At 50.1% G+C, this 23411-nt stretch overlaps 1 protein-coding gene across 1 annotated transcript in view; it reads right to left on the bottom strand.

Annotated features, from left to right (window-relative positions):
- Positions 1–555: 555 nt before the first annotated feature.
- HRH2 (histamine receptor H2) overlaps positions 556–23411 on the bottom strand; it is a 79012-nt gene continuing 56156 nt past the window's right edge. Inside the window, exon 3 of the mRNA XM_040445580.1 lies at positions 556–1042. Within this exon, the coding sequence (XP_040301514.1) occupies positions 1039–1042 (4 nt within the window). The 3' untranslated portion in view covers positions 556–1038. The remainder of the gene's footprint in view (positions 1043–23411) is intronic.

The following is a 23411-nucleotide window of genomic DNA, read 5'->3' as shown; positions in this document are numbered from 1 at the left end:
CTGCAATCCAGAAGAGGGCCCTCACTGGACCACGCTGGCTTCCTGCTCTTGGACTTCCAGCCTTCAGAACTGTGAGAAACAAATGTTTGTTGTTTATAAGCCACCCAGCCTGTGGTATTTGGTTACAGCAACCTGGGTGGACTGAGACAAAGGATCGCTGCCAGAGAGGCTCCTGGAGGGGGTATGGTCAGCCAGGGCCTCCTGACCACTGCCTCATTTCCTTGCAAAAGGGATCAGGAAGATAGGAAAGATCACAGGCAAAGGTGAAGAAATGAGCGCTCTAGTCTTGCCTGCACTACCCACTGGCTACAGGACTTTGGACAAGGGGCTTCCCCTCTCTGGACCTCCATTTCCACACATGTCAAATCGCAGGGTTGGACTAATTGATCCAACCTTAGGTTAGGTTGGACTAATCTAGAAGTCATTGTTATTTGCGTGCTTTGCATGGACTGGATTCTGCATTAAGTGTACAACATAAATGATCTGTTTTTATTCTCCCACCAAATCTAAGTTTCTTTGGAGAATCCAACTGTCAATAAAGATCATATTAAATCTTAGGCCTTTTGTGTATCTGAAAGTTGTTCTAGGCATACTTTTGTATATTTGCAGACATCAGCCTCTTGATAGAGAACAAGGAATTTCCAATTAGATACGCTATCAGTTAGGATTAGGTGTTGCTGTGTGTAATGGAAATCCCAAAAGTAACAGGGGCTTAAACACACAAAGATTTACTTTATTGCATAAAGGTAGTGCAGTGCTGGTATGCGTGCTCCAGGAACTCATTAAGAACCCAGGCTCCTTCCATGTTTATGCTCTGCTGCACACATCTTCTGTCCTCAGGGTCACCACATGGCCCAAGAGGACTCCAGGAGCTCCAACCATCACAACTCCACTGGAAGCTCAAGGAAGAGGATGAGAGGAAAGGCTGAAAGGGCTGTACTTTGGCTGAGTCAGTTCCCTTTAGGCAGTCTTCCTGGAATGCTTACAGTTTGCTTCCACTTGCACATCATTGGCCAGAACTCAGTCATGTGGTTACACCTACCTGCAAGGGGAGGATGGGAAATGTAGTCTTTTACCTGAGCACATTGCTACCCTGAATAAAATCTAGGTTTTGTTTGCAAGGAAGAATGGGGGAAGGAATACTGATTGGCCAGTGGGAGTCCCTGTTGCAGATGCTTATGCGCACAGGACTGTACGTATAATCACAAACCAGGCAGACCATTTTGCAGATGTATTAATGTAGCTATTTAACATAAAATACCAATGTCTGTATTAGTTAGGTTTCTTTTGATTGCAAGTGACAGAAGCCACATCTCAAACCGGCTTAAACAATAAGGACATTTATAACCCCACACATTTCACTTACAGAGATAGGGTTAGCTTCAGGGCTGGTTGATTCAGCAGCTCAACAAATATCACCAAACCTGGGGGCTGTCCATCTATCATTTGTCTTTTATTAGTGTTGGCTTTATCAGAGGCAACTGACTACAGTGGTTCCAAGAATTACATCCAGACTCAGTAATACCCAGGCAAATACAAGGGACTATTATTTCCGGCGGCTCTCTCTTAGAAGCTACAAAATGTCCAGAAAAGTCTCTTATGCCTCAGTGGCCAGCATTTGTTTATAATCTACTCCTGGACAAACCATTGGCAAGGAGGAAGGGCGACTGGGCCACTGCTGGAGCTGGGATCAACTTCCATGAAGCTCATGGCTACTTGGGGGGGATAGTAGATACCTGAATAAAATTGGGGTTCTGTTAGTAGGGGACAAAGAGGAAGCATGCTGGTTGATAAGTGCTATCTCCATTTTGCAGCAAGGGGATTGAGGCTCAGAGAGGTGAAATAATCTGTTCAAGGTTAAACAGCCAGTGAGCAGCAGAGATAAAGCCTGAGCCAGGGAAAGTCATCCCAAATTTAATATGCTTAGCATCATGCTCTGCAACCAGAGAAGGGAGGGGTTTCAGAAGTCATCTGTATCAGTGCTTCCCAAACTTTAGCCGTTTGGCCCCCACTTTTGTGATTTTCCCCATATTTATTTACACCTGCAGGATGATATACTCAATATTTTTTTAAATTTAACTAATATCGCCTTTATAATTTTTCTGAAAATACACTCATGATTTTTCCATCAACAGTTGCAGGACAAAAGCACTGACATAAATGAGAAACCAGTCTTGCTTGACAGAAATAGAAGATAAATCATCAAAAGGAATACAATGAAAACAACTCTCTTCTCCTTTCTAGAGGGATACCATTACCTGACAAATTCGTGAATTCAAAGGGTGCTCTGTCCCTGTTACGAATAAATGACCAGGAGTGAGGAAAGCATTAAAGACTTACCAGCACCAAGCTGAAGCTCCCTTCTTGATGAAATAACGACTTAAAGAGAAGGGGGGAAAACGCAATCCTTTCTCATGATGCAATTCAATGCCACGTAAGGCTCCTGAACTCATCCCACGCACCATTCTTTGAGAAATCTTAACTTACATCAAAGCCCGAATGTTTTGTGACTGCCACATTACACATAACAACAAAATCTCAGAGGGTGTAACAGCAACAAGCATTCATCCCAGAGATCTGTGGTTCAGTTGCCACTCAGCTGTTCTAGGTGAGAATTGGAGAGGTGACCCTTCTGTCTATCGGCAACAGGGTTGGCAGACATTTTCCGTAAAAAGTCAGGGAGTGAAGAATGTTTTAGGCTTTGTGGATCCCACAGTCGCTGTTGCAGTGACTCAATGCTATCGTTGTGGTGTGACAGCAGCTCAGGCAAGATGTAAGGGTATAAGCAGGGCTGCGTTTCATAAACCTTGGTGAATACCGAAATTGTAATTTCAGTAATTTTCACATGTCACGAAATCGGGTTCTTCTTTGGATGTTTTTCAACCAATAACAAATGTAAAAACATTCTTAGCTCTAGGGCCAAACAAAAAACAAGTGATTGACCAGATCTGACCTGAGGACCCCAGTTTGGTCATGCCAGTCTCAAACAACAACTGTCACTGCCCCTGCCAGGACTGGCTTCCGAGGCGTGGGACCTGTGAAACTGCACGTGGTCCTGCGCAGGCATAGAAGGATGCGCTTGGTTGAATGCTCTGCTACAACCATCTTGAAATGATTAATAATTTTTGAGTAAGGGACCCTGCATTTTCATTTTGCAGTGGAACCTACAAATTATGTAACCAGTCCCGGTGTCTTCTCATTCGGTGTGTGGAGACATGGAGAATCACACCCCCCAACAGTGGTCTCATCGGAACATGTTCTCCTTATGGTGATGGCAAGAGTGCTAGGAGCTGGGTGGAAGCACCTAGGTCTTCGAAGGCCTAGGCCTGAAACAGGCGGATTGTCACTTCTCACCTCCTGTTGGCTGAAGCAAGTCACCCGACTGAGCCCAAAGTCAAGAAAATGGGACACATTTTAATGTGAGGGGGACTCTAGTGTTCCCCTCTTTTAAGAGAGGGACTCTAATGTCACGTGACAAAGGGCTTGGAAACAGGAAGAGGTGATGAATTGGTGCCAATAAGGCCATCTATCACCAACTCCCTAAGAGTGTGTTAATCATTCTGGCCGTTTGCATACCACTAGCGTCAAATAACTCATTATCTGGTCCTCTTGTCTATCAGCTTTAATAGTCCTTTGATCCATCAGCCGAGGCAGAGGCAAGGACAGAAGACTTTTGTGGAGTTAGATTTCAGGGGGGAACAATACACGAATAGTCTTTCTTCCCCCTCTATGGGATCAGAGCGACTGACAGCACAGTCAGTCCGTGACAGCTGAAGCCAGGGGCTAGAACTAGTTGGCATTTTGAATGTACAAGCCAGCGTGCCAATCTCCTCCTAAAGATTCAGCCAGCTACCTCCCTTTCCTGGAAGCGTCCTCTTGGGCCCTCAGTGCCTTAGATAGCACCTTCGTGCCGAAAAACTGGAGAAGAAAAATGTCTGGCTCGCATTCTACTTGGTGGCTTCTTTCTAGGTTTTAAACACATAGGAATAAACAGAGTGGGTCCGCAAACATCCATCTGACTATATCATTCCTCAGCTTAAAGTCCTCTCCCGGCGCCCTCAGCCCAGCTTGGCTTCACATCACGGCTCTTTGAGACGTGGCCACAGCTACCTACACAACTTCACTTCCTGCCACAGTCTACTCGCCATAAGCATCTAGACACACAGCACATCTGCCACCTCTAGGCCTTCGCACCCACTGTCACAATCCGGGAGGTCACCGGTGTGATAAGCCATCTCAAAGACTTTTAAACAAGGAGAGGAAAATTGTTGGCTCATGTAATGGAATATCCAGCGGTGGAGGGAGCTTGAGGCATGCAGAGGTACTTAAGTCATGCTGTTTAGAATATGCTTTCCTCTGTGTTGACTCCATTCTCAGGCAGGCACTCCCCTCATGGTGATCAGGGGTAGTAACTTCAGGAGGAAGGAAGAGTCTCTTGGGGCACCTGGGTGGTTCAGTCGGTTAAGCGTCCGACTTCGGCCCAGGTCATGACCATATGGCTCGTGAGTTCGAGCCCTATGTTGGACTCTCGGCTGTTGGCACAGAGCCCGTTTCAGATCCTCTCTTCCCCCTGCTCTTTCTGCCCTTTCCCCGCTCATGTGCTTCCTCTCTCTCTCTCTCTCTCTCTCTCAAAAAAAAAAAAAAAAAAAAGAAGTTAAAAAAAACAAAAACAAAAACAAAAAGAAGAGTCTCTTCTAGATATTCCAGCAAAGGTCCCAGGGCTGACTCCCGTTGGCCGATTGGGGTCACGTGCCCAGCATTAAACCAATGGTTGTGGGGGCTGGGGTGTACCGATTGGCCAGGACTGGACCATAAGCCCATTCCTGCATCTGGGAGAGTGGCATTAGCTCCACCTAAACCACGGGGACCAAGAGTGGGGATTTCCCAGGGGAAAGTCAGGAGGTGGTTACCAAATGAAGTGCTGAACAGAGGCGGGGAAGCCAAGGCAACAGACGTCCCCACCCTCTGGTTCCTTTGCCTCAAATGCTTCCCTCCTCTCTGCCTGGCAAACTCAAGCTAATCTTTCTGGCTCCACCTCCAGCGTCATTCCTCCTGTAGACCCCTCACCCCACCCTAGAGTAAGCCACTCCTTTCTCTGCGCTTCCTTCCCTCCCATCACTCAGTGCTAGGCTGCCAGGCGTCTCTTGGGGCCACCCGCTTCCGGAAAATGTCGATGAACTTTGCCAAACTCCCCCATTTCAGAGCCTGTGCCAGTTCACACCTTCCCTGATTTCCACACGCCCTTGGCTTTCCTCCTTGTGACACTCAGCTTCCACATCTGTGTGTACCGCCTCAGGTTGGCTACAGGTGTGCACATCTTGATACCCTCCCCATCTCAACAACAACAACAACATCTCATTACCTTTGTGACTTTGTAAGTTTCATAGCTTGACTGAGACCTGAGGGTGACAGAGGAATCCCATGGCTCCCCAACTAGCCCCGCCCCTTCTAAGAACACCCTTCTCCCCAGGGTGGCTCCCCCACTGGGCACAGCCTTGACTCTTCCTATCTCCCCTGCAAGACACTGACCTGCCAGTCTGGTCTGCAGCGACCCTCCCCCGCTTCCTTGCTCCCCACTCTTCCCGATTCTGCTGAATACTTGACCTCCCGGCAACTCCAGAGTCTGTTTAATCTCTCCCCTCTCAGCAGCATCTGAGCTCCTTGAGGGCAGGGCTGTGTTCAGGTCATTTCTGCCCCTCAGGTGCCTAAGACAGGGCATGGCACTGAGTAGGGGCTCAGTGGAGGCTAAATCCAAAACTACGTTCCACAAAAGGCTGCATTTAAAAAAAAATCAGCAAGGATTTCTTTGGCCTCTGCGGGAAGCGCAGAGAGTGTGGGTGAGTGATGATTTCAGCAGAAATGCCACAGGACGCACGGGTTCTCCATTATTTATGGGACTAAGGAGGCATGTTCCCAGAGCGCTGCGATCTATTCTGAAGATGTCTGGGCAGAATGTGAGTGACTTCGTTCCCTAGAGTCCCTGCAACCCTACTCTGCAGCTACCAGACAGGGGGGCTTTCAGCTTCTTCTTGCAGCAATAAAGAAGTGTCTGGGGGCTCAGTGCTGCTCCTGCCTTGTTGTTGTTGCCCAATGTGCGGGCAAGGATGGCGAGATGAGAGCAGAACAGCCTCTGGGAACAGAGGGGTCTGGGTTCAGGTCTTGCTCTGCCCTGGATCACTGTATGTTTCCGCCTCGCTGGGCTGCAGTGTTCTCATCTGTGCTATGGAGGCCAGGGCTACGTCCCTGCCAGGGGCCTGGGTGCATTCAGCGAAGCAGTAACCTGTAGGCTTACAGCCTGACGCTGCGTGCTCACAGCGGGTTCTCATTCAATGGCGGTCCCAGCTAAACTAGGTCCAGCTTGACCCTGTGTGGCTCTGAGTTCCTGAAGTCTCCCATCAGGTGGAGTTTGTGGATGGAATTTTTAAAAAGATTTATGAAGCATTTGCTTTTCATTAGAACCGGTGGGTAGAGAGGCTGTGTAATTATTTGCAAGGGATTTCTTATTTATAGAAGGAAAAGTTGAAGGGTTTCTAGACGAGGCTATCAGCGCTTTTCTCAAGAGCAGAGGGAGTATGTAAGTTCCGAGCACAGGGGAGTTGTGCTGGTCCTGGAGACACAGGGTGTTCTGTTTTAGGGCATGTGCAGACTCTACAATCAGATGGACTTGAATTTTCCCCTTGTACTTGGTGACCCAGAAGTGGTTGGGGAGGGAGGTAGCCTCGTCTTCATTGGTGCTGGCCCTGATTTTCACGATGGATTTTTCCACTTCTGGAAGCCTTCTATAATGTTCCGACGGTGACCACCAGTGACTGTGATCACAGCGCTATCCTAGGGTCTGGTATTCCACAGGTGCTTAATAAATGCTTCCTGAGTGAATTATTTGATGAGCAGATAGCCCTGGACTCGGGGTGAGATGAAGCTCGGTGCCAATTTTATGTGGCCTTGGCTAAGTGTCTGTTTCCTCCGAACACCAATCTCTGCATTTGTGAAAGTGGGTATAAAACCACTACTTAGGCTGGGTTTTTGAGGATGGAATGGATCAGGTCAGGAGAAGCACCTAGCACATAGTTAGCACTCAATCCATGATGGTGTCTCCCTCTGAGTGCCCAGATGCCTTCTTCAGAATTTCAGAAGTCTCCATTCCCCTCCCCCCACCTTTATTCTTTCCTAAATAAATAATTCTCTTTAAGTACTGCCTTCTAGATAAATAAAACTCTCTTATTTAATTTGATTGTTTTCCTGTTTGTTTAATTACTACCATTAAAACGTTAATGCTTTCTTGTATTTTTGTTTTTCATGGCAAATGTGATATTTTAGCTCCACTTGGGGTTGTTTTATTTGTCAAGTTTCTGCTGTTGCGAGTATCAGAAGCCGGATCCAAAGGGGGGCTTGAGAAAAGAGGGGCATTTACTGGTTTTTGTAATTAAATCTCCCAAGGGGTTGCTTTATTTTTTTTTTTAATTTTTTTTTTAATGTTTTTTATTTATTTTTGGGACAGAGAGAGACAGAGCATGAACGGGGGAGGGGCAGAGAGAGAGGGAGACACAGAATCGGAAACAGGCTCCAGGCTCCGAGCCATCAGCCCAGAGCCTGACGCGGGCCTCGAACTCACGGACCGCGAGATCGTGACCTGGCTGAAGTCGGACGCTTAACCGACTGCGCCACCCAGGCGCCCCCCAAGGGGTTGCTTTAGCCAGAACAAGGCTGCACGCAGACGATCAGATGGTGTGTCAGGATACAATGTCCAGTTCTTGGCTCTGCTCTCCTGTGCCACGCTTACTCTGGGGCAGCCTTGGCCTCTGTCCTTTCCTCCCAACGGCATCGTTGAAAGACCTCTTCCTTCCCACTAGAGACACCAAGACCTTTGGGACTTGGGTCCGAACACTGCACCTCGGGGACTAGCCAGCCCTGCTGGGCTCCACGCCTGAAGCTGGGGGTGGGGATTTGGTCCCATCCAAATCTCCTGGGCTGAGGGAGGCAACGGGTGGGTCCCGCAGGAAAACCAGGGTGGATTCTGCTATCTGAGGCAGGGGACACCGGGAAGGATTATTATCATTTTATGTTTTACAGGTGAAGAAACAACCAATGCCCACCACTGTTCTATTAGCAGCAAATTCAAACCCCTCTAATAAGCTTATTTCCTCTGAGAATTCGGATCTGGGTATCTCAGAGTCAACCTCAAACACCCTTGGGGGACCACGTTGTTTGGGTCAACTTCTAGGTATGTCCAGGGCCACATCTGGAGCCTGGTGGCAGAGGTACTGGCGTGGAGAGCCAAAGAAGGTTGAGGTTGGCCTTCGTCATGGCCCCTTGTCAAGCCACACGCCCCCCCCCCCCCCCGCCCCTTGATGATCTTGTGCAGGTCCGCATCCTGGACCTTCATTTCTTCATCTGTGAAATGGAAACAAACAACGCCATCCTCCCAGAGATGTTTGGGGGATTCACTGAGGTGATGAGCACTTAGTAAGCGCTCAGTGAATGCAGAGCTGGTGGTGAACCTGTGCCACCTTAGGCAAGTCCCTCAGCTGTTAGAGCCTGAGCATCCTTGTCTGCAAACTGGATGATGATAATCTCCCATCCTGGGCTGGGCATGCAGGAGGCGCCTAGTAAGAGTTTGGAGACTGAGATTCTGCAGCCTATAAATTCCTACCAGGCGCCAGGCATCTTCACCAACGTGATCTTGCTGTTACTAAGTCCCCTGCTATTTAGATGAGGAAACGGAGGCTCAGAGAGGCAGACTTACTCTTCACACGGCTGAGGGGCAGACCAGGCTTTAACCCATGTCCTTACCACTGTTCCAGCTGCTTCCCTGAGGAACTGGGGGGCTGCTTCCATGTGTAGCACTCAGCCCTCAGGGCCTGGCTAAGAAGTCACCTCTCCTGTGTCTCCCCAGGGCTCCCCAGTCTGGGTGAGGACTCTCCTTGGTTTTCCCCAGCTCCCAGGTCCCCATCACAGCTCTCCCTCCCTGGCAGTGCTACTGTCTGTGTGTCTGTCTGGACCAGGGACCAGGCCCGATATGTCTCAGAGCCCGTGGCCCCCGGTGTGCTGCTGGGAGTGACAATGGAGTCCCTAAGTTTGGACACAATGGCATGGTGGAAAAAGGGCTTCTGGCCTCACCCACAGTTCTCCCTGCTGGACCTTGAGAGGGGTCGAGAGCTTCCCTGAGCCTCAGTCTCCTCCTCCCTTCTAGCTGTGTGGTGGTCAGGATAGAAGAAGTGAGACAGCAGCTGACATTATTTGAGGACTTACTCATTTCATTCATTTTTGCTGACAATCCTTTAAGGCAGAGACAAGGATCATGCACGTCTTACAGGTAAGAAATAGACTGAGAGACGAGAACTGATTTGCCCAGGGTTGCACAGCCAGAGCCTACAGCATGCACAGTGGGGACTCATAAGTGGTGTCTATAATAACAATAAAGGTTCGTGGAATAAGGGGATGGGGGCTCTCTTGACCCCCCTGCCGCTGTGCCATCATGGGCCTCGTGGCCCTTGTTACATACTGAGCTTGGCCAGGCTGTGTACCCACGCAGCTTGCTGGGCTGTGCTGGCTGGGGAGGAGAGCCTGGCTCATACACACCAGGTCTGGGAGTAGCTTCTGGAAGGTGGGTGGTTTGCGGCAGAACAGGGGCCTCGCCTAGCCTCCCTGAGAAGCATCGTCAAGTCTGATGCTCTGATCTGGAAAACGCACTGCACCCCTGCAGCACCCCACATTTTCATTGCACCTTCCTCTCAGCAGCGACACCTTCCTTCTGTGGGAAGAGCTGTAGCAGCCACACGTGTTCTCTTCAGAGGCAGCCTCGATGGTGCTACAATGTTTACAGTGCGTGTTCCCATCGAGGAGGGGCTGAGAGAGGTGTGGCATGAGGTGGCACGGGACCCCATGTCAGAGACTCCCCAGGAAACAGCTAGAGATACTTGGAATATAAGGGAGGGGCCTGTGGAAATGTGGGTATCAATGGTAGGGGACCCAAGAGACTGTCCTCCTGAACAGCCAGCGAGTGTTGGGGCTGAGGCCAGCACTGGAAAGTTGGGGGGTCAAGGCCAGGGGGAGAGGTGCTCTGTCAGCTTTCCCAGAGGGCTGGAGGGAAGTAAGTTTAGAGGGCAGACCTGGATCCACCGTCCAGCAAGAGAATGATTTGCCAGAGAAGTGGTGAGCTTCCTGTGTCTGGAGGTATTCAAGTTTTAGCATTTTGAGCTCCTAAAGGGAGATTTTTATGGGGTAAAAAAAAAGTAGCCCAAATATCTCAGAGTTCAGCTGAGGAGGAGTCAGTCCTATAGGAGAGAAGTGTGAAGAAAGCCTTCAAAGATCATAAAGTTTGTTGAGGGATGGCAGTGGTCCTCAACCCTGGCTGTGCATCAGATCAGAATCAGAGAATCAGATCAGAATCAGGGGTATGGAAGGATTAGGGCACCGGGATCTTTAAGGAGGCTTCCTGATTCTCTGTGTCCGGGGGAAATGACTGATGATCTGACTGCTGCTCTGTTGGGGATGCCTTGTCCTTGTAGAGAAGACCTCAGGGTGAGAAGCTCTGAGCTGGCTTTTGGGGCCCTGTCAAGGACAGGGCGCTGCAACCCTTGGCGAAGGACCAATAACGCTTTTCTTTCCCTGCTCTCGAGGATGGCAGCTGTTGACTCTCCTGTAGCTTAGCATCTGGTCCTTCCAGATTGGTGGAAGGTCATGTCCCAGCAGATGTAAGTGACCAGAGGGCAGACAGGCAGCTCATCCCAAAGGCTGAAAGGACAAGGAAGGCCAAGGGGGCAGTGGGGAGGCACTTGGCTGAGGCGGCCAACTGGAGAGCTTGGGATCCTATGGGGAGCATTCTAGGTAGGGGCAGGTGAGCTGGGAGTGTGGAAAATCAGGGAGAGGTGGGGTGAAACAGTCTTGAAGGATGGGGAAGCCTGGGGAAAGGGAGAGGGACATTGCAGGCGGTCCCTAAGCCTGAGGCTAGTGCCGGAGACTGGATTTATCAGTACCTATTTGGCTGCAACTGGTAGAAATGGAATGGAACCCAAATAGATTTTTTTTTTCGTTCATGTAATTGAGAAGTCCAGAGTTGGCTTCAGGCATAGCTAGATCCATATTCTCAAACACTGTCATCATCTCTTTCCATTACTCAAATCTGCTTTCCCCATGTGTGTATTGCGTCAGAGGGATTCTCCCAAAGATAGCCACCATAGCACTTCTTCCCCGATAGCTCTGTAATAAGTTCCAAGAACAGTCATTGCCCTGGCTTGAGCCGTGCCTAGCCCCGAACCTGGCAATGGACGGCTCTGGTGGTCTTCGACTGGGTCATGGCCCAAACCCTGGGTTAACAATGTGCAGAAGTATTTCCACAAGGAAATGAAGTTAAGAGCCTTGAGACAAGGGGACAATCCTGGATTATCCAGGAGGGTTCCATAGAATCACAAGTATCCTTATGCATGAGAGGGAAGCGGGAGAGGCAGAGGCGGGGCTGTGAGGGCAGAAGTAGAGATTGGAGGGATGCAGTTGCCGGCTGGGGGCCATGAGCCAAGGGATGCAGGTGGCCTCTAGCAGCTGGAAAAGCAAGTAAACAGATTCCCCTCTGGAGTTTTCTTGAGACCCATCTTGGACTTCTGACCTCTAGACTGGTCAGTGATACATTTGTGTCGTTGTAAGCCAGTAAGTTTGTGGTCATTTGTTACAGCGGCCAGAGGAAACGAATACACCCCTTAGTACTTGACATCTCACGTTCTGGATGTCTTGCTCTGCACTGGCCTCCCTCCATCACCAAGAGAGAGTCATCTCCCAGGGGCTCACTGCTGAAGGAGGGCTGGGGTTCGGGTCTGTTCCTCTCAACCAGCCCCGCCCCACCTGGCAGGTTGCCCCAGGCTCAGATTGGCCGCTGCCTGGGACTTACTCTGAACCCTTCCTCCTCCATCAGGACAGTGCCTACAGCTGACTGGCCTCAGTGTAAACATCACCCCCCCCACACACAAGAAGTCTTCCATGTACAACTTCAACACCTTAAAACCCTCCTTCCTTGCACACTCTTCATCAGCTCGAACCACACTGGGGTGGAATTGTACGTTTCTGGTCTCTCCATTAGGCTGTGAGCTCACTGAGGACACGCATCAGTGTCTGATTCCTCAGTCACTGCCTCCCCTCACAGGGCCTGCGCATAGTAGGTGCTCAGTAAACATGTGTTGAATGAATGAATGACCATATGTGCGCCACTAGGCATGAGGGGTGGGTCAGAGAAAACCCCTCCCAAAGATGGAGCTGGACTTGACTCCTGGCCGTTCCCCCCAAAACCCATTTTCTCTTCTTCCTGGTTCTTGCCTCCCTTGTAAGTTAGATGTGGCCATGGGCTGAGTGCTGAGTCCTGGCTGGTTGGAGGTGAGGCTTTTGAGGAGCAAGCATGTCCCTTCTCATTGTCTCCCCTTCCCAAGGCTGGCAAGAGAGGCGGACAAGTCTACAAATGGCGAAGCCTCTCCCTGATCCTGATGAAGAGGAAACCCCCAATGACTAGGAATACAGGCTCAGGTCTGTCGTATGAAGACGCAACCAATTCAGACGTGTCGAGCCCTTATTCAGTTTGGAGCTACATTTCCGCAGCTTGTCTTACTCAAATTAATACAGAAATTGGTACCTTGAAGTGAAGGTGTTGCCATAACAACATACGTGGCATGGTCTGGGATTGGGCAGTAGGTGGGGAGGACGCAGCACTCACAGGCGGGAAAGCTGGGGACTCCTGGTACGCAGTTGAGAACATCTGATGAATCGGCCGAAATGGAACAGGAAAAGAGCCTGACAGCTAGAGTGCATTTGTTCCTTTTTGCTGCCCACAGCAAGATACTACCAGAAAGCCACATGCTCAGGCAACAACTGTCCCGGCTGCAGGCTGAAATGAGACAGAACTCAGAAACGTAGGGCCCCTCTGGATGGGTTGGGTTTTCCTGACTTGGACTATTGCTCGAGCAAGAAATAAACTCCTACTGGGTGTGAGTGTTCCCAGGCCTCTGGGGCTATTTCTGCAGCAGCTGGCATGACCCTAATTACACATGTAGCCTCAGTAAGTACCGCCCTTAGGTGTAGACAGGCACCCTGACACACCCTTTGGCTGAGTCTCTGATGGCAGGAATGGGCCGCGTGGACCGCCCCTCCCCGCCGCCCAGGATGGCTCACACAGGACTCTGTGGCATGGGTCTGCAAGCAGAGGGCCGGACCCAGGTGGCTACGGGATTCCCAATGAGCCAGTCTGCAAAATGCAGGGAGACATAAAGGGCTCTGTTACCCCCAGATAAAAATAAAAGGGCTTTTGCCACTGAAAAGTAAAATTAGTTCCCGGGTTCTACAATGTACAACGTTCTCCCACATGTGTTGTCTCATGTGATGCACCAAACCTATGAGGAAGGTGTTACATTTTTCAGAGGAAGACACTGAAACTTCAAGATTAATGACTTGCTTAGGGTCACACAGCTAATGAGCAAAAGAGCTAATTCAAGGTCAGCTTCCCATCTCTAGAAATTTGCTGTTTAATGACTGAGAGAAGGGGCCTCTTTATTACTAGGGTCTGGTGAGTGTGTGTGTGTGTGTGTGTGTGTGTGTGTGGTCGATGACCATGGGGTCTTTGCGTCTCTGTAGGCCTCAGGGACCCATGTACTTGGATTCTGCTGAACAGAGGGACTATGCAGGACAGGGAAGCTTGCCCAGAACAATCTTCAGTGATGATACAACCGAGGCCCAGAGAAGCCGGGCAAGCTGAGATGAGCTCCCAGGACTTGTATCTGAACTGAAGGCTTCTCTCTGTCACTCACTCACTCTGCCCTGCCCTCCAAGGGTCTTGCCTCCTCGGCCGGCCGGCTCTCCCACACTCTGAAGGAGGAACCTCAGTCTCACCTGCTCCACCCACACACGGCCACCTTCCCATGCTCTGTGCTGCAAGGCTGGGCTCTGGGAACTGCAGGGGAGTTCCGGGGACTGGAGTCCCAGCCTGGACTTGCTGTGTTGGATTGGGTCATGGACCTGATGGCCATTGGCCATCCAGCGTCCCTGCCCCCTTCACTGGGGGGTTTGCCCCTCGTGCACTGTGGGTGGGGCTGTCCTGGGGCTATCCAGCCAGGTGGCTATGTTCTCCAGACCAGGCCAATGAAAGGCATGGCCTTTCTCCAGGAGTTTTGAATCATAGGAAGAGACTATTAGAGGTCATTCATCGCAGTGGTGGCAACCTGGCAGAGAGGAGAGTGTCCCCCACCCCCCCCACCCCTGAGCTGCTCTGACATTTGCTGAGCTCAGTCCTCTGGCTTTCGTTTCATTTGGGGAGCTACCTGACATCCTTCCAGTAGATTAAGTTCCCTCACGTCAGGGTTTAGGGCTTGCAGCCAAGTGCTGTTGATGATGCTGACAGAAACACGAGTGGATGGTAAGAAAGGAAGTGTTCTCTAAAGCCTTCCTTAGAGCAACACAGTGTGCATTAATTGAGCACCGACTGTGTGTTAGCCCTTGTGCTGGGCACTGGGGTTCCAGAGAGGTTCTGATCTCCTTCACAGCCTGGAGGAGCTCACGGTTTGTGGCAGGGGAAGGAGACAGCAGTGTCGGCACGCCGCTCGGCCGTGTCTCCCATGTAATAAACTCCCAGCTGCTAATTCAATTGGCACCCAGGAGGGTTTGCTCCTGCTTCCTCTCATTTCCCTTAAAAAAATCAATAAACTGCTCATAATGTCTTTAATAAAGACTAAATCAGAGCATTTATCACCTTATTACAGGGTTGGCATTTTCTTTTTTTTTTTTTTTTAATTTTTTTTTTCAACGTTTATTTATTTTTGGGACAGAGAGAGACAGAGCATGAACGGGGGAGGGGCAGAGAGAGAGAGGGAGACACAGAATCGGAAACAGGCTCCAGGCTCTGAGCCAACAGCCCAGAGCCCGATGCGGGGCTCGAACTCACGGACCGCGAGATCGTGACCTGGCTGAAGTCGGACGCTTAACCGACTGCGCCACCCAGGCGCCCCCAGGGTTGGCATTTTCAACATCTTCCCCCCGCAGCTGAAATCCAGTTCATGTGGCATCATCTGGGAATCAGACAGTGGACCGAGACAATGGTTTATGATGAATTAACCAATAACCAACCTGAATTTGGCAGTTGACCATTTATTTTCAGAGACTCCCACGGGCATCACATCAACCCTGCAGGTTAGAAGACTAGCTCAGAGACGGAAAGGAGCCTGCCAACATTCACACAGCTAGGATGGAAATGGTAGAGCTGGGGTTTGATCCTGAATCGGCCTGACTCCTCAGCCCTGGCTTTCTGCTGTAAAGAGTGCGGATGAATAGCTGGAGCTCTGGGAGCCGCAGGATGGTGGGGCTGGGTGGAGATCCTTTCGGCAAGCAGAAGGCTTAGGGAAGGGCAATTACTTGCAAGGTGCTGTTAGATAAGCATCCATGTTCCCACACTGCCCCCTGGTGGACTCCTTGAGCCTGGCCTCCGGGCTGTTGGAGGGTTTAGCTGGGAGTTTCAGGCTGATTGCGTCTGTGAGTAGGTTTGGGGAGACCTTCCTGGTGGAATAGCCCTGCTTTTGCACAGCTGAACGTTGAAGCCTTCCAGAAGAGATAAGAGATGTTCATGTATTTACTTGATTGTGGGAAAAGTGTTCATTCATTGATTCAACCTATCTCCAGAGACACCTGCATGCCGGGGGCCGAACAAAATGCTGACGATTTGGCACTCCCCTTGCCGGCAGGGAGGCCCCAGCCTCATGGAAGGGTCAGGCCCACAGGTAGATACTTATGACGCAGGGCGATGTGGGCACTGTGAAGCCATGCCTAGGGCATCCTGGGAACCCTAACCTGGGCAGGAATGGGGAGTGGTGGGAGGGGCCAGGGAAAGGCTGGTCAAAGAAGGTAACAGGTCAGGTGAGTGTGCTGGGTAGCTGAGGTCAGAAGGGTACAGAGGGAGCAGCAAGCGGCCGTGTGGCCAATGGCCCAAAGCTTCAGGGACCCTCACTTTCAGGGCTCTGACTTCATCATTTTGCATTCATCATTTTGTGTTCTTTTCCTTCAGGACCCACCCCAAGTTGTGTGAGCTTCAGGGGCTCCACCTTACCTGGTTTTGCCAAGGGAGGAGCCAAAGCAGGGGTACCCCAGGGTCGTGGAGCAGGCAGACCAGGCCAGGCAGGCCAGAGCCCTGAGGAGCGCCTTGGGGCAGCAGAGGAGCAGAGGAGGGATGAAATGATAGAGGCCTAGAGCGGCAGGTTGGCTCAACTAAGAAATTCAGCTCCGTCCTGAGGGCAATAGGGTCCTATTAAAAGGTGCTCAGCGGGAGAGTGGCCAGGCTCCCCCTGAGTTAGAAAGGTTTTGACAGAATAGCGAGTTCTCCCACCGCGACCCCCAGACCCTGGCAGAGGGACGCCAGCCATGGTTCCTGGGCTTTGGCAGAGCTGGCCCTGGCCCTCCAGCAGTGCTGTTCTCCCCAGCGACAGGCGAGGAGTCTCTGGGCCAGGAGGAGGTGCCCGCCTAGAGCCCACCGGCAGTCCCCCTTCCAGAACGCACACCTTGGGGGAGCTGGGGCCTAACCCCAGGATCTGTGCAGGCCTCGCCCCGGCTCCAGGCTCCAGAGGGTGGATGACGGTGTGTGCCTGGCTAGGTCCAAGGACAGCTGTTTTGGGGGTGTGGAGTGGGAGCTGGAGGGTGCCTGGTGGAGGGTGGCAGGCAGCTGGAGCTGCTGCAGAGTAGGGGAGGACACTGCCTCAGTGGTCTCTCTTCGTTGCCTTCATTTTCTCCGCGGAGATACATGAGCACCTGCTGGGTGCTGGGTGCTGAGCTCACCAGGCCAGACCCGGCTGGTTTCCTGGGCCAGATGTGCTGCGCAGGCTGGGATGCAGCTGGCGGGAGGTGCCAGGAATGGGATCTGCAGGTAGGCAGTAGAATCCAGAGGCTGGCAGCTGCACGCAGGCCTGAGTGTGTTCTTCAAGGAGCCAGGCTGAGGACCAACACCGGGTCAGACGGGGGAGACAGTGGCATGCCAATGCGTGCCTGGTATAGTGACACGTGGGGGAGGGAAGGGCAAGGGAGAGGACTAAGACCCAGATGCCAGTGCGAGGAGTCCTCAGTTCATATTTCTTGGCTCTTGGTATGTAGCACAGGAGTAGGTCAAGTGGCTTAAGCGTCCAGGGCTGGAGCAAAGATGCGAGGGGAGAGACCACTGTTGGGCCTGGGGAGCCTTATCTGGCGGCTTGGGCGGGGGGGGGGGGGGGGCAGATGGTGGCCTCTCTCTGGCAATCTGGTCTCTGGGACATGGTCCTGTTCTCTCCAGAATAAGATTCCCACCATGTCTGCAGCCCCAGGAGGCAGCAGGAGGCTCCCCAAAGGCGGGGAGGAGGCGCTTGTCTGGCCCAGCCTGGTAATTAGACCCTTCAATTGCAATCACTTTTGCAATTAGCTCAGCTGGTAATTGGAACTGGAGGTGGTCATTTCTGTCCTTCACAGAAGCTCCCTCTGAACTGAGCTTTGCTCATCTGTCCAGGGTGCAGGGTAGTGCTCTGGGGAACGCTGGGCTCTTGGGTGGGAGCAACGTGCACACAACCCAGGGCTTGGCTCGGAGTGAAGCATTTGGCTTCTGCCGGACCCCTGGGATGGGAATTCTGGCCACACCAGGTGCGGGCTTGGTGCTCTGCCCTTGAACGTGGGCTGGCCTAGTGACTTGCTTCTTCTAACTAGTAGAATATGACAGAGGCAAGGGGCGTCACTTCCACGAGAGGTGAGAAAAGATTGTGTCTTCTCGTTTGCTAACAGACTCTCTTTCCTGCCTCGGGTTTGCACGCTTTGAGGGAGTCAGCCGCCATGTGGGGGAGGCCTGGGCAGGAAGGAACAGAATGCTGCCAACAACCAGTGAGTGAGTCTGACAGCCAGTCCTTCCACCGTTGAGCCTTTGGATGAGACCGCAGACCTTGGGCTGATGCACTTTGATCACAACCTCTCGAGAGACTGTGAAACAGAAAAGCCAGCTAAGCAGATCCCAGGTTCCTGACCCTGGAAACTGTGAGATAATAAGTGGGGGTTGTTTTAAGCTGCTGAATTTTGGTCTAAGTTCTTATGCAGCAATAGGTAACTAGTACATGGGCAAACTATTAAATTAAATATATTCTGTCCTTTGACCTTGACAACGTATATTTTCAAACTACCTGAAAGGTCAGGTTCAACTCTAGACTCGTTGGACCCCTTGGAGTTCTGCGCCAGAGCATGGAGGGAAGGGGAGAGCTGGAGTTGTGGCATGAGGCCATCCCACTTCTCTTCACACACATCCGTCTCATACACCCCGGCTCTTGTACACGCCCAAGAGTTAAAACTCCATATACCAACCCCTCCCCGCCAGCAAATAACCACGTCTGGATCCAGCCATGCCCACACCATTGGCATGGTCTACCTCAAGGCGTTGGATCTAAGGGAAAGGCTCCTGCAGGCCCTAGAATTGGGCTTTAGCAGTGTTTGGCCAAGGAAATCCAGGGCCTCGAGTGTGGTTTAGAACGGGGGGAGGGTTGAGCTCCTGTTGGGCACATCCTATGAGGTACAGCTGGAGGTCCAGGGCAGAATTGTCTAAAGCTCAGGAACCAGAGCAGGGGCCCTTCTTGCCCGGGTTTGGGGGTGGTCCTGGGAGGGCCCCTTGTTCCAACCTTCGCAGATGGAGTGAGGTACCCCCAGGGATATGGCAGTACAAAAACAACCCTGGAGAGACAGGAAGGGATGGGGGAGATTAAATAATACCAGTTCATGGTTCGTCAGGGCCCACTCTGTGCCAACCAAGCACTTGCCAGGCCCAGCCATCCAAGGATTTGAAGGACACAGCCTCTGCCTTCCCAGTTAGTAGGGGAGGACACACCTCAAAACAGACTCAGTCCTTCTCCCCAGGCATACAGATTCTTGAAAACCTATACACAGGAGAAATTCTGGTTCGACAGGCCTTCACTCAATTAGAATGGGTTGAGTACCTATTACATGCCAGGAGCTAGGTATTAAGCAGGAAGAGATTTATTAGCACAGGAGTTGTTAGGAAGCTCCTAGATCCTTGGCAGAACCAGATGCCCTCTGAAGCTCATTCTGCCCATCAGCCTGGTGCTGCCTGAGACCGCCGCTTTCTGCCTGGAGTGGATTTTTATTTTTTTTATTTTTATTTTTATTTAAAAAAATTTTCTTTTAATGTTTATTTATTTTTGAGACAGAGCATGAACAGGAGAGGGGCAGAGAGAGAGGGAGACACAGAATCGGAAGCAGGCTCCAGGCTCTGAGCCATCAGCTCAGAGCCCAACGCAGAGCTCGAACTCCCGGACCGTGAGATCCTGACCTGAGCTGAAGTCGGATGCTTAACCGACTGAGCCACCCAGGCGCCCCCTGGAGTGGATTTTTAAATTGAAGGTGCTTGCTGCTTTTGATCAGGAAATCCCGTCACATGTCTGCACCCGAAGGGCGAAGAAGGCTGGGAAATGCAGATGTTTGCATTGGACACGGGCAGGAGGAATTCACAACAGAGGAAACCCTGAACACGTGGGAGGGTGCTCACAGGTTTGGGCAGCCATGATTGACAGCTGCCTGCATTGCAACAGGAGCATGGAATGATAAGGAAGGACAAGTCGCATGGGAGCAAACCCAGCAGCATTAACTCACCAACGCACAACAGCAAAGCCTTTACGCTTCCTCCTACTAACACGCCACTTGTCTTTGGAGACTACTGGTTTGAGGAAGAAGAATGTATCTGATCTTACCAAATAAAGGATTTTCAATTCCTTCCAATTCTTTTGCAAGTCCCAGCCTATTGCAATTTTGGGTAAATGTTTAAACAACCCCACGAATGAATGCGTGCTTTGGCTATTGTTGCAATTTATAACCTCCAGCTCAGGACTCCCTCCCACTTCTCACTGGGCTGGTATTCTCCCCCTATCTAGCTTTTGCCAGCATTATTGCCAAAAGAAAAAAGGTTGATTCCAGAATATAAAAAAAAAAAAAAAAAAGGCTGCAAAATCAAAACCAATCAATGTTTATATTTAAACATATTCTACAAGCAGTAATATTATGCCAGCTGGGGAACTGCAGTTGAATTCAACACTAACAGTCATTTAAGGTGGGGTGTGAAAACATTTTAATGCATTGATAAGATATGGAGTCAATCCTCCCAGATTAGCATATCTGTACCGGAAGGACCTTCATCAAACATCAAACTACAGGATTTTTTTCAAACTTGGAACCTTAACCATCTTCATTTGGTGACATGTAAAACAGTTATCTACCTTAAAATTGTGGAGCTTTTGAAGCAAATATTTACTAGGTACCAAGTAGGTGCTGGGTCCTTTGATATATTATCTCATTCCACCCTGATTTGATCCTTACACTAATGGTCACTCCCATTTTACAGATGGGGAAACCAAAGTACAAATGAACGAAGAACAGGCCCTAACTTGAACTGGAACCAGAATTCAGATGTTAGGGTTCTGAGGTCAAGAGAGGAGTGAGGGTCCTTCTCAGTAAAACTCTCAAAACCTTGAGATCCAGTATGCATATTTGCTTTCTCCTCTTACTTTGGGTCAAAATATAACCCAACACTGTTTGTCAACAATGACATGGTGGGCCTGACCACAATTTCAGAGACGTGAGGACAGGAGCCTAATCCCCACACTGCGGCCACATGAGTGATTTTGATCTGGTTCAGAGTTTCTTGTGCTTGAAATAGGTAGTAATGCTATTTATAACCCCATTGTCCATGGTGGCTCAAAATCGCTATTTCTAGATTACCGAAATCAAAATTGGGAGAGTTAAAAAGATCATTTGGACAGGGAGATATGAATCCCTATTGAGAACTCTTCTTTGCCCCAAGGGGTTACCATGGATACAAACTGGTGAATTGATTGCTCAAAAAACAGCTCAAAACCAGAACATTCTCCGTATCTCCTGGTGTCAAGTCCTCACAGCCTGCAGCCAGGAGTCGATGAAACCAAAGTGGTTGGACGGCTGTTGCCACCAGGTAGTAGAAGAAGACTTCTATTAGTATGCTTTCCCATGAACTTTGGTGGATTGTGCAGAAGAGGAGATGGGTCTCTTGTGGCCCGGATCAATAGCCGACTTGTTTCAAGGCCCTGGCCCACCACAGTGGTCCTACAGCATGACAGAGGACCACAGAGGCACAGTGCGTTGGTGATATACGGCAGGAATTTTGCCCACACTCTCCCACCACATCCTAGGGAGCCCAGATGGCCTTGTCAAGTGTATCTGGGCTTCTGTAGAGTTGACCCCATCAGAAGTAGGGCAGGTGGGACAGGCTACCAATCCAAGAGAACGTCCCGGGTACATAACTATTTTTTATTTCCATTTGACACTCGGTGAAACTGACACACAGACCATGCCTTCCACTTTGTCTTGAGGGATTCCTAACATCAGAAATTATGACCACTGAGGGGCCCCTGGGTGGCTCAGTCGGTTGAGCGTACGACTTCGGCTTAGGCCATGATCTCACGGTTCGTGAGTTCGAGCCCCGCGTCGGGCTCTGTGCGGAGCCTGCTTCCAATTCTGTGTCTCCCTCTCTCTCTGCCCCTAACCCACTGGCATTCTGTCTCTGTCTCTCTCAAAAATAAACAAACATTAAAAAAAATTAAAAAAAAAAAAAGAAATTGTGACCACTGAGAATATACCATATTAAAAATAATTTTTATATAATCATGAGTTGAGCCGAAGCTATGGTTGACAAGCTATGGTAGACATCTAAAATGTATTTTGTAGCTATTTAGCTGAGCATCATTCATTTTTTAAGTTTACATTTTCTTATATTTTGGAAGCTCTGACTTGTTCTTTCGGTTCCCAAATCTCTCTGTAGGGTCTCAGAACAGCATGTGGTTCTAGTGTCTAATGGATGGAATAACCCTGCCAGCAGGGGGCACCCCTGCCCATTGCAGTGGTTAGAAAAACAAGATTTTGTCAAAGCAGAATTTTCAAAAGATTAAAAACACAACTCATGCAAATGTATAGTCAACACGTAACAGAGTTTAATTGAACCCATTCGAGGACGGCGGGGGTGTGGGGAACAAGCAAGGTGGTAAAGTTAGTGCAAAGAAGTATCTGAGAGACAACTCTGTACCTGGAAAGGAAGAACCTTGAAATAAGACTGCCAAGACACAAAACTGGTCAGTGTCCTACAGCACAATAAACCATAACCTCTGGCATTATCTTTTCTACGGAAGAGAAGTCACTTGCATTTCTACCGGGCCACAGGAAAATCATTTGCAACGATCTATCTTGTACAAATTAACATGTGGCTGCAGACTCTGGTCCCTGATCAATAATAAGTAGTCAGCAAAGGGACCCTTCCCCTAGAGAATCATCTAATACTGGTCACGCCTGCTAGCCACGCTCCAATATGACACTCGGAGGACACACCATCACCTTGAGCCCTATTTCCATGCTTTGGATACATTTTCTTAAGAATAGAAAAGATGTTTTCTGGGGCAAGTCCTGGCTGGGCTCAGGGCTGGATGTCGATGCATGGGTACCCGGGCAGGTAAATAGTTCGGCACCCCCTCCAGATCTATGTCTCTCAGTCTCTGTTCTACACTTACTCAGTAGAACCAAGGGAGAAATGATTTTTCCGTAAGAACAACCAGATACAGAAAGAAAGTCACTCATTCACGTCTATGGTCCCAGCGAGTCAGTTCTGAAAATACTCAGCAAAACATTTCTCATTTTTTGGTGGTTACTATTCCTTCCTTAGGTTGCCTTTGGGAGTATCCAAATCCAATAACTAGTGGGGAGCATAGTAAAGAGTTTTAATTTTATATAAGACTTTTTTTTTTTTTTTTTTGTAAGCAACAGGAATGACTGGGTTTTAGAACTTCGTTGGGTGTCACTGTGGATGCCAAGCTTGCTCTGACCGCACACGTACACGCAAATTGTATGGAACGGGCAAGTCCATAGGGACTAAAAAGAGACCGGTGGTTGTCAAGGTGTCGGGGAGAGACCGCCAATGAAGTTTCTTTTGGGGATGACGAAAGTGTTCTGGATTCAGACAGTGGTGACGGTTGCACAACTTAGTGGATGTGCAAAAAGTGCTGCATTGTATACTTTGGCCATTGTGTGCGAATACCGTCTTTCACACCACCTATGTGACTTGGGCAGGCTGGCTTCCTCCCTGGGGACCCAGAGGAAGGTAAGACTTGGTAGCGCTCATGGAAAGCCTGGGGTGAGCCCAAGGAAAGCTTTGGGAATTTCTTCTAGTTAAATGTCCTGTCTTGCACTCACCGGAGGTAGGGCATCTCTAGGGGGAATATTCTAACTTCTAGGGGATGGAAGAAGCCAAGGCATGATAGAAAAGATAGGTGGGATGGTGGGGCTGTAGGGAGACAGGCCTCCTACCCCCCCAGGGTCATTGGTGGGAGCTTGGATGATCTGTGCCTCTCTGAAGGGCTATTGGGCCA

This window comes from Herpailurus yagouaroundi, unplaced genomic scaffold (assembly GCF_014898765.1).
Source record: "Herpailurus yagouaroundi ecotype Mexico unplaced genomic scaffold, PumYag 29, whole genome shotgun sequence".
Lineage (NCBI taxonomy): Eukaryota > Metazoa > Chordata > Mammalia > Carnivora > Felidae > Herpailurus > Herpailurus yagouaroundi.
Note: the sequence above shows the minus strand (reverse complement) of the source record. Positions and strands in the feature narration are given on the sequence as shown.